We start from the raw sequence: 16923 nt of genomic DNA, 5'->3' as shown, positions 1-16923 counted from the left end.
TTCCGCTGGCCGGTCAGCGGACGATGGTTCCGTTGACCGATCAACGGACGGGGGTCAAGAGGGAAGCGCCCCTGGCCGAAATTTTTAATGAACAATTCATTTGAAATCAACGTCGTTTTTCGCATCAACACTTGATACTTTATAGCACAACTCTTGCGCAGTTACAACCCTAATCACATAACTCTTTGACAACACAACCCTTGTACCGTCATTAACCCTAATGCACCAATTTCATACCGTCAAACACATCTCGATTGTTGATTCAGTATGATTGATCAACACGTCATTGCTTCACCATACTAATGTCAGATCAAGAAGCAAACGACCATTGATCGCTCAAAGGAAAACAACTATTAATTGTTTGAATGAACGAAACAGAAACAGTATATCATATATACCGTATTTTGCATCAGGATTACTTATATCATATATATAACTTAATCGATATCAATTGCATAACCTATGGACGACCGATGTATCACTACTTCATCATACTAATGTCGGATTCCGAAGCATAGTCAACATCAATCATCCAAATCGTACACACATGATGCCAAATTTAATTACTCGTTTATTCTTTGATTCATTCTGTCTTTTAATCGTATTCATACATAAAATACAAAAAATAAATAGCTATCAGATGCATGGTTTCGTAAGTGGCTCTGATACCATTGAAGGAGAAGAGCGATCCATAACGCAGCAGAATTTAAAATTTCTCCTTTAGTGATCCTTACGAATGGGCATGATCAGTGATAGAATCGTTATCTCTTGTGGCGATTGTAACCTTTGATGTAGATCTACAGAGCGATCACGAACGTTGAACGATGACAACGCCTCTACTCAATCCACACGAACAAATTCCTTCAATCTCAGTGCTAGCTACTACGAATGAAGGATTTGAGTGAGAGAGAAAGAGAGAGAAACGAAATTGCAACTGCACAAATGCTTCTACACAAGGGTTCTATTTATAGAACCACTTGTGTGGGCTGCAAGCTAAAAGGCCCACTCAAGTGTATGTGGCCCATATCTTATAATATGCCAAAATCACTTAAGCGCGTGGTACCTTACCATATTTCGTATTCTACTTAAGTACACCGTACCTTACGATGTTCTACAATTCACTTAAGTGCACCATACATTATGGTATTACTTAGTTACTCTATCTCTCATCAATCCTTCCTTTTGTGTGTGACCCTGTAGGTTTTCGCGACATTGGCAATTACATTAAATCACGTATTTAACATAATAAATAGTGAGCGGTATCTATCAACACATCACTGCTACCCAAGACACGAAAATGTCATGTGATATGACAAATCCTTATGTGATAATACTTATGTGTACAATTACCCTTTTGCCCTTATGTCTATATTGAACACAAGGCATAAACCGTGTCATCCTTGTCCAGTTCAATCTTGGGCCCATAGACATTTATCTTGTTATGCAGGATGGGCAAATTCCATCTAGGTCACTCATGTCCCTTAGCATGCTTCGTGGAGTACCCATCAACTGTCTTTATGGTCATCCAGTTACGGACAATGTTTGATCAGCAATAAGGCACTCAACTCTACATCTAGGGTCCATAGTGGTTTCAGGTCGAAGGATGGTATACACCATTATCACCATGAGAATAACTTATGACACTTTGCATAACATTCTATATAGTATTCTCATAGCGGGTCAATCCAGTATAAATATTACTCTTAATATTCATACCTATGTTTAAGACTTGATAACTCCTTATCCATGACCCATGAGATGTGATCACCAGTCTATATACATAATAGTCTTAATGCTTTAATGTTATCCCACTTCACAATAAAGCTCTACTATGGATAGTTTAAGAATAGTGTCCTTATGTTTAAAGTGATATCATGATTAAGTCACACTTGATACATTAAACGGACTATCTATTCTAGGAACTTTATTAGACAAACATAATAAAGAAAAAGCCTTTTATTATTAATAAATAATTCGATACAAGTACCAAAAGTATTGGCCTCTAGGGCTTATACCAACACCGACAACATCTCCAAATTGACAATAGTCCCTGGAGCATAATGTTTAAGAGCCACTACGTATTTTGGAAATTGTTTGTAAGACTCCTCCCAATTGCCATACACTTTTTCAACCGCCTTTGTCCTAGATATCCAAGTCTTCCTGTATGATGTAGTATAGTTGTATTGTGTTACAATATGCGAGATTATTGTACTCACCTTTAACGACGAATTATTGCTAATGACAGATAAAATTTCATCACATATTAACTGAGAGTTGAGTTTACGATGGTCTTGCATTGGGTTCATGGTTAAGCATGTGTGAACTGGACCCATTGAACCAATCTCCCAAGAATCACTCCTTCTAGGGTAAGAAGCTGACAACCTGAATAGGCAGAGCTCATTTCGACCATAAATCTTATACCCCATTGCACTAGTTCGATCAACTCTACAATCAGCTGATAATTCCATGTGATACTTTTTAATGGCTCTGACACAGTCTTCTTTTGTGCAAAATATGTCTCCTTCTTTCAATGATCCTTGAATTTGCACATAAGGATTGTAAAATGTATCTGACGAAGGTTCATCTGCCTCCAAATTCAAGCTTCTCATGTGTTGAGGTGGAAAATATACATGAATAACTGGTAATGGCTCCTCTTCTTCTTCATCATTCACCATTGAATCGACCAATAACTCGACTTCTTCTTCTTCCTCGTCAACAATATTGACTTCAGCTTGTTCGTCGTCATCAGTTTCACAAAAAACTTGTGACGGATCTAAGAACTGAGACACTTGATGTTGTTGTGTTAATATATATAACTTTATATCATTGTACCCAAATTTTTCATGATTGAAAAACATATGTTGAACATCGTCATCATCTCAAATCTTCAACTGATAAAACTTTACTTGGTTGTCTGCAAACCACACCATATTTTTATAGATGATTTGTCCCACCTGACTACACTGCAATTTCTTTTCTATTATTTGTTTCAAATGTGAAAAATTTGATCGTTGATTTATTGTAAACCGAGTTACTTTTGTGTTGCAAAAATAAAAACGGAACAAGTGATGCTCAAATATTTCACCATCGGTATGTGCACTGATCATGTAAGGTGGTGATGAAGACATTTTTTTAAAAATGTAAGTTTAGTGTTTGGTGGTGAATGCATTGATCACATATTAGCATGCAGTTAAATAGGGTAGATGGTGAAGGCAGCAGAGGCAAGTGTACTGATCACGCAAAGAATCTGCAAAGAATCTGCATGATTCCATGCAGAGACAAGACAATGCAAAGCATGCGCCTGCATGATTCTCTGCCATAATAAGCCAAGGCATGCGTATACAAATATGATTTTGCCCTAATAATCCAAAGCAGACACCCTTATCAATGGCGCATAAAGCAAGCCATGCACCCTTAGCTTTGGTGTTTACTCATGCTTAAAAGTAAGCCATGCACCATTAGCTTTGGCGCCTACTACCATGCATGCACCCTTAACTTCGACACCTAGTCCCATGCTTCACAATACTCAACATCTGCAACACTCAATATTTGTAACACTCAATATCTGTAATACTCAACCTCTGCAACACCCAACCTCTACAACACTTAATCTCTCTGCCAAGGTCAATCTCTCTGCAACATTATGTCTCTATTGACTATATGTGATGAACATCGAGGAACAATCGATAATATTACGATATTTGTATGTTATCACTTATTCTTATTTCGTAACAAAATGTATCTATTGTTTATTACGTCTTTTTTACTTATGTTTTATTATGACCCAAAGAGATTTCAATGTCGTGTACATAAATATGTACCACACGATCCTTTGACAGAACCATATATTCAAGGATGCGGTTTTGGTAATCTACTCAACATAGTCTCATACTCACTTGACTACAAATTTATTCTTGCTTTGTTAGAGAGATGGAGACCCGACACCCACACATTTCACCTTCCTTTTTGTGAGTGTGCCGTCACACTTGAGGACGTCTACATGTTGTTAGGTCTACGTATCGATGGTAAGATCGTAAATGGTAGAGTTAACCAAGATAACTCTATATGCGATAAATTGTTGGATGCCCATTTGTGTGAAGACACAACTACAGGAGAGACTTCTGGTCAAGCTAGGGGTCAAGGTATTAATTTAAAATATCTTAAACAATATTATGCAAGTATAACACTAACCGAAGAATCTACCGAGTATGAAAAGATAATTAAAGCTCGGTGTTATATTATAATTTTATTTGATAATTTTTTATTTCCTGAAAGTACTGGTAATACGGTAAATATTATGTATTTGCCATTGTTACAAAACATAAATAAGGTAAGCACATATAGTTGGGGTTCAGATGTTTTGTCCCATCTATATAGTTCGTTGTATAAAAATGCCAAAAAAATACTTGTAGTTTTATTCATGTGCCTATTTGCTACAAGCATGAGATTGGTCAAGAATGTTATCACTCGCCTCGGTCAATGAGAAGCCATTCATATTTCTCTATGCAACAAAGTAAGTTAAAAATTTTACCATCTAATTTATTAGACTTTATACTACAACTAACTGTAAATAATATTTTTCAAATCTTTTCGATCTAGGTGGTTAGTTAAAGGGATGAACTACAACAGGTGTCTGAAACACATTGTAGTAGTCTATCACAATCTATTAGACCACATTGGACCAGAAGATATAATAATAACACACAACTCTACATTTGATTTTAAAAAAATTATCCAATTACATATCATCTAATCATGTCATATTCTTGTGTAGTATATCTGGAGGCCATATCCGGGTCTTGATCATCAGGTTAACCATGATGATGCTGCAGTTTGGACATCAAAAATACCAATTATCTGGTTCACTATTATGGAGATGCACCAGAGTGATCGTGTAAAACTGCTATTCGGCATGCAACAACAAATTCTAGAACCTCCGACGTGTTTGAGAGATTGGCATCAATAAAGAGTCGATGGCCAATGGGATTATTCCGACTGAAAAGACTTCGCAAAAGAGATGTGTCGTCATTGGAGGAATCAACGATAACACATCTTAAACGAACCAGTCATACATGGTGCTAGACCAACTCAATATTATATGGCATGGTTTAGGTCGGTTACAACGCCACAATTTGTGTCCGAACCAAGGTATTTGATTGATCTACGCCAACGAGCTTCGTCATCATACGCCCAACAACAAATCCCCGTCCAAGAATAATGTCAACCCACCCAAACCCAACGACCAACCTCACACCATCGCCCTACCATATACACCCAACCTCGTAAGCAATTCATGTCACACACCTAAACTCAAAACCATGAATCTAACCCTAACCACCAATAACCATACGCAACCACCACAACAGTCTATAGCCCAGATGATTCATACGATTCAACGTCATGCCATCGTATCCCCCACCAATGAACACCTAAAAATCTCATCGCCACAACACCCAATCATTGTTTGATTTTAGTACACCACAAAAACCATTGCTTTTTTTCTAAAACAATTCAATGTCTTAATTCGGGCAACCATACCATCCACAATCCACCCAACCACAACGATCCAACTACGACAACATGAACATCAAACTCAATTACGGAAGCACCGTTGGCGACAATCCCCCAACTATTGGGGACAAATGATGACAAATCTATCAAATACCACTGGACCTTCCACCGAACCTTTATTCCAGCCACCATTGTATTATGTTGGCACTCAAAGACCCAAAACACCTCAGAAAAATCGTGAGAGACCTCGAAGACATGCTAACGCACCTGGATGTAGAACAAGAAGGCGTTTAAATGGACGAGTCATTAATTTTCTTGTCAATTTTATATTTTTAATTTATAATATAATATAATTTTTAATTTATATTTAATTTAATTAATTATAATTATAAAATTTAAAATTTTTAAAAAATGGAAGGTGCATGCGCCACATGCATTAACACATACACTAATGTATGCACACGCCAATGCATGTGACATCAAAGCATACATGCGATAGATGTATGAGCGCCTAAGTCCATTAGCATTGCAAGTATGCGCCAATGTATCTAACGTCTTCTGTAAATTATATTTGAATGTGCCCGTTTAACTGACGCATCAATAGAAAATATGATTATTTTAATATTTAATTTGAAAAATTAATTACTTTAATATTTAATTTGAAAAATTAATTACTTTAATATTTAAATTGAAAAAAATAGTTATTTTAAAAAAATTCGCAAATAGGCATAGTTACCAAATTTCCATTCTTTCTTCCTTTCGGTCACACACACCTCGTCAATGTTGAAAGTTGAAAGTTGAAACCAAACACCTCTTCATTAAAATCGCCCAATTCAATTTCATTTTCAATTTCATGTTATCTCTCCGCTTATAATTCAATATCTATTTCACTTCATAAATTCACACCAAAGAGATTAAGCATGGAAGGAATAGAACACAGAACAGTTGAAGTTAATGGAATCAAGATGCATATCGCAGAAAAAGGCAAAGAAGGACCGGTTGTTTTGTTCCTTCACGGCTTCCCTGAACTCTGGTACTCATGGCGTCACCAGATTGCGGCTCTCGGCTCTCTCGGTTACCGTGCCGTGGCTCCCGATCTACGAGGCTACGGCGACACCGAAGCTCCCGCTTCGATTAACAGCTATACGATTTTCCATTTGGTTGGTGACATAGTTGCTCTTATTGATTCACTCGGTGTTGAACAAGTCTTTCTAGTGGCTCATGATTGGGGTGCTACCATAGGTTGGAATCTGTGTTTGCTTCGACCTGAAAGAGTGAAAGCTTACGTGTGTCTGAGTGTTCCATATTTTCCAAGAAATCCCAAAGTTAAACCTGTTGATGCCATGCGAGCTGTATTTGGAGATGACTATTATGTCTGCAGATTCCAGGTACGTCCATATTTCTGTTTTCATTATTAATTAGTTAATAAATTTCAAGTACTTTTAAGTTGATTAATTTCTAATTAAATCATCTTGTTTGAATCTGTTAGGTAACTAAACCCAAGATTATAATCTCTGCTCGTGGTAGAATGAAAATTGTTGTTTATAGGTTAAGTTTAATCTATCAGTTTTAAAATTATTTAATAATTTTATATAAATTAAGAAAATATATAAATAAAAGATAAATAAGAATAGTATTATTACATCACCTTATTAAATATTGATATTTATTATGGTTATCACGAATATAAAATAAAATAATCCCAAATATTTGCAACATCCTTAGACGGGACTCGCACTAGAAAATAAAGGTGAAAATGATCATTTTGAATTAATAATTCTTATGTTTATCTTTCGATTATACACTCTAATTAATATTTTAAATTTATTATTCTCTTACTCTATATTTTTAATAATTCGAATACATCATTAATGAATAAAGATAATTTATTAACAATAAGATTCTCTTTCATTTATTATATTTTTATCTGTGATAATTATTTTGAGATGGAGGGAGTATTTAAGTTCAAATAAACATTATATTACTTCTAGTGTATTATTTTAAAAATACAATAAATATTATGAATATAAAATAATATTTTAAAAATTTTAATATTTTAAAAATTTTAATATTTTAAAAATTAAGATTAGATTGGATAGCGCTCATTCACCTGCCATAACTATTTGATTCCCTTGTAGTTATTGCTTCTTCCAAATTCCTCTCTCAGTTTCAAAACATGTTTTGTTTTCTATAGATGGGCATACGACGATATGACATTTTGAATACGTCACTTAATTTGCATCAGGCGAGGTATTTTCATTTTTGACTATATTTAGTTTAGCTAGTACTTTTGTACTTTTTAGTATCTTTCACATTTTAGTATTGAACTTCTTTGCCATACGGCTCTTGCTCCATATATACATAATCAAGAAAAGAGAAAAAGAGTAGCACATACAAATAATCACATGCAATGCTCTAAACAAGAGAAAGAAGAGTTGACTAAAACAAAAGGCCGAAGAAAGAACATACTACTAGAAATATCAACACACAATCAAACAACAAAGTAATAATTGAACAACATCACACAGTACTTGAAAGAGACACTTGAAAGAAGATAAACTCCGTCACATGCAAAATATTGGCCATCCAATCCATCTTTAAAAATGGAGGTACAGAGGGGGATCACACTCCTATTCTATTCTAGCCAGGAGAAGTTAGAGGCCGGAGTATAAGAATCGATCAATTTCCAAATCAAACTAATTTTCAAATTCAACCAATGATTAACCAACAAGTTTTTCCTATGAATAATAATTTTATGACATATTTTTTAAATAATTTAGACCATTGAATGTCAGATAAAAAACAACCTTATACAAGTCTTCCTATCTTGTCAAGCTCTTGTAAAACCTCAAAAACCCTATAATCTCAAGAGGTAAAGACATACTTACCCAACTAATGATCACGTAGGCCACCTCACACACGACAAACAAATAATCCGCAGACTCGGTCTCTTAGACACATTCACCTAGTCGACAATCTATCCCGAATCAACTACCAAAAGAAAAAGAATATCACTTTAGATGATGTCAAACTCTTCCAAACCCTAGTCAAACTCTAGATCACTTGAACCGACATGCTATCAACTTTTGCTACAAGAGAGTAAAGTCTAGTATAAGCAGTCCACACAATTTTTTTTTCTAGGAGTCGAGAAACTATGACTAGGCATCCTCCTGACCTTCCTAAACCACCCCAACAATAGCCTAAGTAACTCCTTTAGGAGCTCTTCTTCCAAGACCAATTCCACATATAATTTCAAGCTCAAGCATTCCTTTCGCCAACACTCATTAATTCCACCACAAAAGTTGTTTGCTCGAAAATAAGGAACAAATTCTCAAAAGAAACACAACGAATTCGATCCCACCCAAATATCGTGCCAGAACCTAATTCTCATACCATTCTTTTACAGATTTGAGCATATTAGAAAAAACTTGTTATGTTTATTGTGCATAATCCAATACCAACACCTGTGACACAGGAACCCGGGAAAACAGAAGCTGAATTTGCAAAAAGCCCAGAATTAGTTTTGAAGGCCATGCTTACAGGCAGGAGTGGTAAGCCACTAATAATACCCAAAGAAGGCTTCTTAGCTTTTCCAGAAGCTATAATCACAAGGCCCCTACCTTCTTGGCTCTCACAACAAGATATCAATTACTATGCTTCTAAATTTGAAAAGACAGGATTCACTGGTGCCCTTAACTACTACAGAAATTTCAACATGTAAGTCTTATTCTTTTGTCCATCATTCATCAGAAATACTACACGAGACTGACACGTAAATACTGTTAATAATTTTAAAAAATGAATCGATTAAACGTAATTACAACTTACAAGTGTTATATCGGTGATACGTAAGTTTATATTACTATGCTTGTGTTTATATATTATGTTTACAGAAATTGGGAGTTGACAGCAGCATGGACTGGAGCACAAATTAAAGTGCCAGTGAAGTTCATCACAGGTGATTTGGATTTAGTTTACCTGTCTTTTGGTTCGAAGCAATACATTGAGAGTGGTAACTTCAAGAAAGATGTTCCAAATTTGGAGGAAGTAGTTATACAGGAAGGTGTGGCTCACTTCAACAACCAAGAAGCTGCTGAGGAAATCAGTAATCACATTTATGAATTCATCAAGAAGTACTAGTTCTGATGTTGCTATCAACTCAATTCTTAAGCAACTATTCATTACTAGATGTTTTGTCTAAATTTTCTTCTAATAAATAATTAGCTGCAATCTTATGCTACTTTGCACTCGTGATTGTGCTATTATGGAAACTTCATTGTTCAAAGATATATAAAGACACCATCATGCCGTTTAGACTCTTCTTTAAAATTTCTTAACAATAATTAGACCTTAGACTTAGTTAGTTATAGGTTTGTTAGTGTAGTTAACTAATTATACTGTAAGCTATTTATTTTCTAATTTAGTTATGTGTTTGTTAAGTCGGTTATTATGAACATGTTTGTTTTAATTTAAAGAAAAAAAAGATTTATTTTTTGTATTTACAAAATTGATTTTTATTAAAACGCTTTTGAAAATATTACAAAATTTTTAAATTCATTTTTTTAAATCAAAAAACTTAATTTTGACATTTTATAACATACATATACAATATTGAAAATTAAAATATAGTCAAAATTGTAACATTTAAAAAAAAATATATTTTAAAAGTATTTTTTATAAAAAGTTATTTAAAGTAGATTTAAAATTAAGCAATTTTTTAAAATTTTGATATTCTACAAAAGTTTCAATAAAATGTATCTAAAATTATATTTTGAAAATAAATATTCAACTAAATTTATATTTGAAGTTTTATCAAAAAAGATTTAATTTTTTAAAAAACAAAAATTTATAACACTTTATAAATTATTTTTTTAATAAACTCAAATAAACGGACTATGTCTCATGATCCTTCGTTTACTTCCTAACCTCTAACCTTTTCTTTTTTTCTATATCAAACTTTTATCTTTTTGTAAGAAAAAAAATCAAACTCTTAACTTTAATAAAAAACAGTTTTTTTTATTAATTATGTGTTTTATCTTAAACAAATTCATTTATTTAGTGCTATCTAGGGTATGAGACTTGCATAAGTCTCTCACTTGGGAGACCAACATTTCAACTTTTTTTTTCTTCTGTTTTTAGTTTTCAACCATGATTTAAATTCCCGTAAAATTTCAATTTCTTTTTTTATTTTCAACTATTTAACAACAATTTTAAACTCCTGCAAATTAAATAATAAAATTTTGCGAACGTATAAAATCACCAGTAAATAATTGAAAACTATAAAAAATGTAAAAATCTGATCCATACTATGAGAGACCTATTGAGGTCTCTCACCCTAAGGAGACCCCATTTATTTACATGGTATTAGTTAAACTTAGATTTTGATTTTTTTTTTCCTTTGAACACCAACAACATTCAAGTCTTATCCCACCACTACGCCAAATAAGGGAAAAGATGACGCTTTTTTTGGCCTATAACAACGCTTTAAAGCGCCCTCTAATCTGGCGCTGGCATAGGTAAAGATAGCGCTTTGTTTTCCTGGAGAAAGCGCTGTCTAAAGTGGCCACATTATAGTGCGCTTTCAGAAAAAAACGCCCTCTGGAGTGGTCCATAAAGGGACACCTTAGAGGGCGCTTTCTGGAAAAAGCGCCCTCTAAAGTTGTCAATGTAAAGTGTTTAGAGGGCGCTTTCAGGAAAAAAGCGCCCTCTAAAGTTGTCAATGTAAAGTGTTTAGAGGGCGCTTTCAGGAAAAAGCGCCCTCTAAAGTTGTCAATGTAAAGTGTTTAGAGGGTGCTTTCAGGAAAAAGCGCCCTCTAAAGTTGTCAATGTAAAGTGTTTAGAGGGCGCTTTCTGGACAAAACGCCCTCTAAAGTGTTAGTTATTTTAAAAAAAATTGTTTGAAAAATAGTGGATATTTAATTGGTAACCTGTTCGCATGCTGCAAAAGTGTAAAATTCATATTGATTTCATCCTTTAATCCAATGTTATACACCATTAATCCATTGATATATACAACATGAATCCATTTATATACAACATTAATCCTCCATATATACAACATTAATATATGATTCTTTGATCAACAATATACAACAACATATTCATGATTTAGTAAAATTACAACAACAATATACAACATATATACAACAACAACATCCAACAACAACATTCCATACATATATGTACAACAATATACAACCTAGCTATATGATTCTTTGATCAACAATGAATTGACACAATTCATCCTTGATTTCATCCAAATTTGCTCTTGAGTAAGTTTTGTATTCCTCAAAGTACTAAAATTAAGAGAATAAAACATATTCATGATTTAGTAACAAATTAGATGAAATATTCGATAATATTAAAATAAACCCTAAGTTATTATTCCATACCATTTTTGGATGTCTATACGATTCAACGCAATGATGTCTCTCATAAATCTCAATACAAAAAATCCGCAATCGACCGAATTATTTTGCTGAGGACACTACACAGAAAAACAAACAATATATATATAGTTAATTTCTTACAAACACTATTATAAGCAAAAAAAAAACACTATTATAAGCAAAAATAAGATACTTAATATATACCTGAACTCTGATCCAGGTAATGTCCTTCCTATTGCGGTATTTCTTTTTCAATCTAAATTTTATTATTGCCCTAACAAAATAAAAACGTATATTGAGATCAATCTGACAGACATAATTAAATATACAAATACACACGAATATTTAGGGGAATTTCACTTACGCATCAACCGTCTTCTTCATATTCGGATATTTACTCCAATCACCCGATAAAGAATCGAGATAATACACTTTTAGTCTCGAAAGATCCATAGCAACCAACACCCAGTGACCACTGTAAAATAAAACAAAAATTTAGATGAATGAAAATTTTCTACGTAAAAGATATACATAGATTAGAATGAAATTATTAGAAAGAAAATCTAACCCGTTGCCAGAATTAAACGGTAAAAAATACAAACTGGGTGTAGTATTATCGCCGGCCGCCATGAATCTATCGACTAGATCATTCTTTACGGATGTTGGATTATTCGTTATTAACGTTGCATTGATACGGGAAGCAGCAATAAAATTGAAACGGTTACACAATTCAGTTCCCCGCATCAATGTTACATACATATACCTTAAATAGAAACATAATAAGCATTAGACTACTCATTGAAATGTGTAAATAAATTGTTCAACTAAGTAAATTATAGATTGATCGGAGTACCATATGTATGTATGAATGACAGCGATGCCCAATTCGGTGTGTTCAAAAAGTTGTTGGAAGTCCTCCTTTGCAATTATTTCGAACTGAGCAGCTCCGAAAACACCTTCATCAAAATCTATACTACGAACGGACCCTTGCATAATATCGGACTCCTCCACCATTTTCTCAAGACGCATCATAATTTGAGATTTTGTCCCGGACGTCGTTGGAATATCCTTAGCAGCGCTTTTCAACTCTCGACCGGGAACCTAAAAATTCATATAAAATAAATCATGACTTTTTGTGATGCAACAGAATCGTTGCGTATATAATTCAATGGGTATATATATTTGTACCTCTTTTTGAGATGCAACCGACTCGATGCGTCTTGAAATCCCTTTACCAACTTTATGTGTGGGTCTTGTAGGAGTCTAACATTACCATATAATTGATTAAATATCATAATTGTAGCTGAATTGAAATGTGAATACTAAATATTCATAATCATTTAGAACATATATACCTCGGCATCAGGGAAAATTAGATCTGACGGCCAACCAACAAAGGATCCGACTGCATCTCGCATCAACGTTGTCTCTGAAACAACGTCAGGTAATGGTAGACGGGCGTCCGTATCTAATACGAGGTCAACCGAAACTTTCATAAATCCCACCGGGAGGGGATTATGGTGAAGTAATTCACCCGAAGTATTGTGCACTTTTCCCTTGCCAACCATGCGATAAGTTGGTGACGATAGATACAGCTGACAAGGTGAAATGCCCTAAACCAATAATAAATGTTATTGTTAACTTGTATATGTGTCAAGTAAAAAAGTGCTATTTTAATTTCATAATAACATATATAATTACCTCGGGAAATTTCGGTTGATGATTGATACTAGCTCGGTCACTAGTATCTTTTGCCTCGGAAGCGCACCTTTCCTCTCTATACCTTGCATTCTCGTTTTGCAGTTGGAGTACTTGTGCCCTTAACTCCGCCAAGGTCTCCATCACCTCTTTGTTGGTAGGATTTTTTGTTTTTGTTTTTTTATAAAATGACGACGGAGTCACACCAAAACCCTTACCCCTCACACGACCGGAATACTCAGGAACATTTAGTACTCGACTAAGTACGCTTCTGCAATCCTGGACCTCGGTTGAAGGTACGGTTTGGGATAAAGTCTCCTGAAATATTATTAGAGGAGATTAAAAATGAATTATATGTCTAACAAAATTTTCGATATAATTAAAGAAATAATGTTACATATACTTACACATTCGTCATAAACATTTTGGATTGCTTCAACGACAGCCCCATCCTTCCCAACCCGAGCAGCCTTCCATAATACGTGGTCCGGAAGAGATGTTGCGTCACTTTTCTCCTCGGCTAGCTACACATTGAATTAGATTATAAGATCATCAATTATAACATATTGTGACAATGTATAAGCTCATAGCATTTGAATATACTCACAATTCTTTGTTGTAACCGTGCATAACCCGTACACCCTTTTTTGTACGGATACGCGGGTTTTGATGCCCTTTTCCTATTTATGTCGCTTACTTCCTGGATAAAAAAGTTTAAGGCATATTAGAACCAAGTAACTTAACAATTGTATAATACCATAATTAATAGACATTACATGGAATTTTTCGTTTCTTCGTTTGGCGACAAAGTTATCCCATTCATCGGCTGAAATAATCTCGGCATACTTCATTGGCCGTTCTCCTTCAACAAATTTTCCTTCCTCATCCTTGAGAAATTTGTTGCACAAAAAGGATCGAAATCCTCGGAGTCTTTTTCCGACCAATTGAATACAATATTTTTGCCGGCTTTCATCGATGTGAAAGGATCTCTAAAAAACATACAAATGGAGTGTGTTATTATAAAGTCATATTATAACAATATATGGTTAACAAATAGTCAACAAAAAAAACATATAACAATATATGGTAAGTACCTGTATCTCCGACCATATTTTTTCCTTGCCAACCTTCAAGTCCGGACTTCTCCAATTATCACATGTAATCGGAATATGTTGTCGAACAAGGAAACCAATGTAACTTGCCAACATTGAACCGTTAGGCTCAATTAGTTGGTCTTCAGCACTCCAATGCACTTCAAATTTTACACCCTTGTCTCTTGCACGAATGATTGACTTCATAACAGTCAATCCTCGTTTGATTTCTTTTTTAACATTATTACGTGATTCATTCGCGGCATGAGTATCGTCTTGGTTAGCCATTTTATCTGTAATATAGAAATGATTCAATAAGACCCAAGTAAGACAATGATTCAATACGTCAACACATTCATATACCTTCCATTTCTCATGCAAAAGACCTACTGCATGCAAAAGACCAATGCAAACTCACACACACCTACTGCATGCAAAAGACCAATGCAAACTTATGGTGTTTGGAACATGAACAAACTTGCATCCATAATCATCAAACTTCCAAGCACAAGCTCAAACACACTTCAAATGATATAAGCTTTCAATCAGAAATAAAAAACTCAGTTTACCCTAAACAACATTAATCAACATAATGCACAAAATGTAAAACTAAGTTTAGAAAATGCCCTAATCAAACACATGAAGAAAGTGAACGGTAAAGATGGAGAAGAGAAATACCTTCAAGGTGACGGTAACGATGGAGAAGAAAGTGAACAGTGACGGTGGACGTGAACGTGAACGCAGCAGCAGAAAAAGGCGACGGCGACGACGACGGTGAGGGAGGGAGAACGAACGGAGGACGAGAGTAATCGCAGTAGACGGTGGACGCAGTAGAGAGAAAACCCAGTTACGTAAACGAAATAGCTTGTAGAAAGGGAAAATAAAGAGACATGAAGTATATGTTATAATTTTAATGTTTACTAAAGGGGACCTTAGAGGGCGCTTTTGTAAAAAAAGCGCCCTCTAAAGGGGGTCTAAGAGGGCGCTTCTGAAAGCGCTCTCTAAGGCTTTCCAAAAGCGCCTTCTAAACTGGAAATGTACATGGGCTTAGAGAGCGCTTTTTTAAAAGCGCCCTCTAAGGGTAACCTTAGAGGGCGCTTTCACTAAAGCGCCCTCTATTGTTGTCCCTCCATTTCCTCATTATTTTTTTTTTGACTTCACTTTAGAGGGCGCTTTTTTACAAAAGCGCCCTCTAAAGGGAGCCTAAGAGGGCGCTTCTGAAAGCGCTCTCTAAGGCTTTCCAAAAGCGCCTTATAAACTGGAAATGTACATGGACTTAGAGAGCGCTTTTTCAAAAGCGCCCTCTAAGGTTACCCTTAGAGGGCGCTTTCAATAAAGCGTCCTCTATTGGTGTCCCTCCATTTCCTCATTATTTTTTCGCTTCACTTTAGAGTGCGCTTTGTTACAAAAGCGCCCTCTAAAGTGCGCTGTCTATTCCAATAGTATGCTCCTTATTTTTTCTCTTCACTTTAGAGTGCGCTTTTGTAATAAAGCGCCCTCTAAGGGGCGCTGTCTATTCCAGTTTTTGGCGTAGTGAGAGGGCGCTTGTGGAAAAAAAGCGCCCTCTAAAGGGGGCCTAAGAGGGCGCTTATGAAAGCGCTCTCTAAGGCTTTCCAAAAGTGCTTTATAAACTGGAAATGCACATGGACTTATAGAGCGCTTTTTTAAAAGCGCCCTCTAAGGGTAACCTTAGAAGGCGCTTTCTAAAAAGCGCCCTGTATTGTTGTCCCTCTATCTCCTCCTTATCTTTTCGCTTCACCTTAGAGGGCGCTTTATTACAAAAGCGCCCTCTAAAGTGCGCTGTCTATTCCAGTTGTTCGCTCCTTATTTTTTCGCTTCACTTTAGAGTGCGCTTTTGTAATAAAGCGCCCTCTAAGGTGCGCTGTCTATTCCAGTTTTTGGCGTAGTGCACTAAATGGGGTCGGCTACATGGATAACTTTCGCCATAAAAATCGAGGAAAGACTTTGAAGAAATGTCCTTCAATAAATTTCATTTACATTCAGTTATATCCTCGCTAAAAGTAGAATACGGAAGGTGAGCACACCTCCAGTCAAGCTTCGAAAGTCTAGGAAGAGCGCCGACCACAAAGCAAAGAGGAAACCAAAATATCGCTATCCAACTATTCAGAATAGGTAGTACCAGGTTACTCCTGAAGACATTTGTGGTGTTAGAACATCCTTGGCTTACAATACACAATCTCACACAAGGCTAAAACCCTAAAACTCTCTCTCTT

The 16923-nt window shown here is 35.2% G+C and overlaps 2 protein-coding genes across 3 annotated transcripts in view; one reads left to right on the top strand and one right to left on the bottom strand.

Moving 5' to 3' along the window:
• The window catches only part of LOC127132404 (uncharacterized), a 62411-nt gene extending 52589 nt beyond the window's left edge, over positions 1-9822 (top strand). The window contains exons 1-3 of one of the 2 annotated variants that reach the window (XM_051061354.1): positions 6251-6899; positions 8987-9228; positions 9405-9822. In XM_051061354.1, coding sequence (XP_050917311.1) covers positions 6432-6899; positions 8987-9228; positions 9405-9651 — 957 coding nt within the window. In that variant the 5' untranslated portion in view covers positions 6251-6431 and the 3' untranslated portion in view covers positions 9652-9822. Of the gene's footprint in view, positions 1-6250; positions 6900-8986; positions 9229-9404 lie in introns of those variants that run through there. The other variant, XM_051061355.1, reaches the window with a different exon arrangement.
• A 422-nt stretch (positions 9823-10244) lies between these two features.
• On the bottom strand, positions 10245-12983 carry LOC127129559 (uncharacterized). Its single transcript, XM_051058714.1, has 3 exons — positions 12754-12983; positions 12487-12663; positions 10245-10269 (listed from the first exon to the last, which is right to left on the bottom strand). The coding sequence occupies exons 1-3, from the start codon at positions 12930-12932 to the stop codon at positions 10245-10247; spliced, it is 381 nt and encodes a 126-aa protein (XP_050914671.1). The 5' UTR covers positions 12933-12983.
• Positions 12984-16923: the final 3940 nt, after the last annotated feature.

This window comes from Lathyrus oleraceus, chromosome 3, assembly GCF_024323335.1.
Source record: "Lathyrus oleraceus cultivar Zhongwan6 chromosome 3, CAAS_Psat_ZW6_1.0, whole genome shotgun sequence".
Lineage (NCBI taxonomy): Eukaryota > Viridiplantae > Streptophyta > Magnoliopsida > Fabales > Fabaceae > Lathyrus > Lathyrus oleraceus.
The sequence above is the reverse complement of the archived record's forward strand: the minus strand, read 5'-3'. Positions and strand labels throughout refer to the sequence as shown.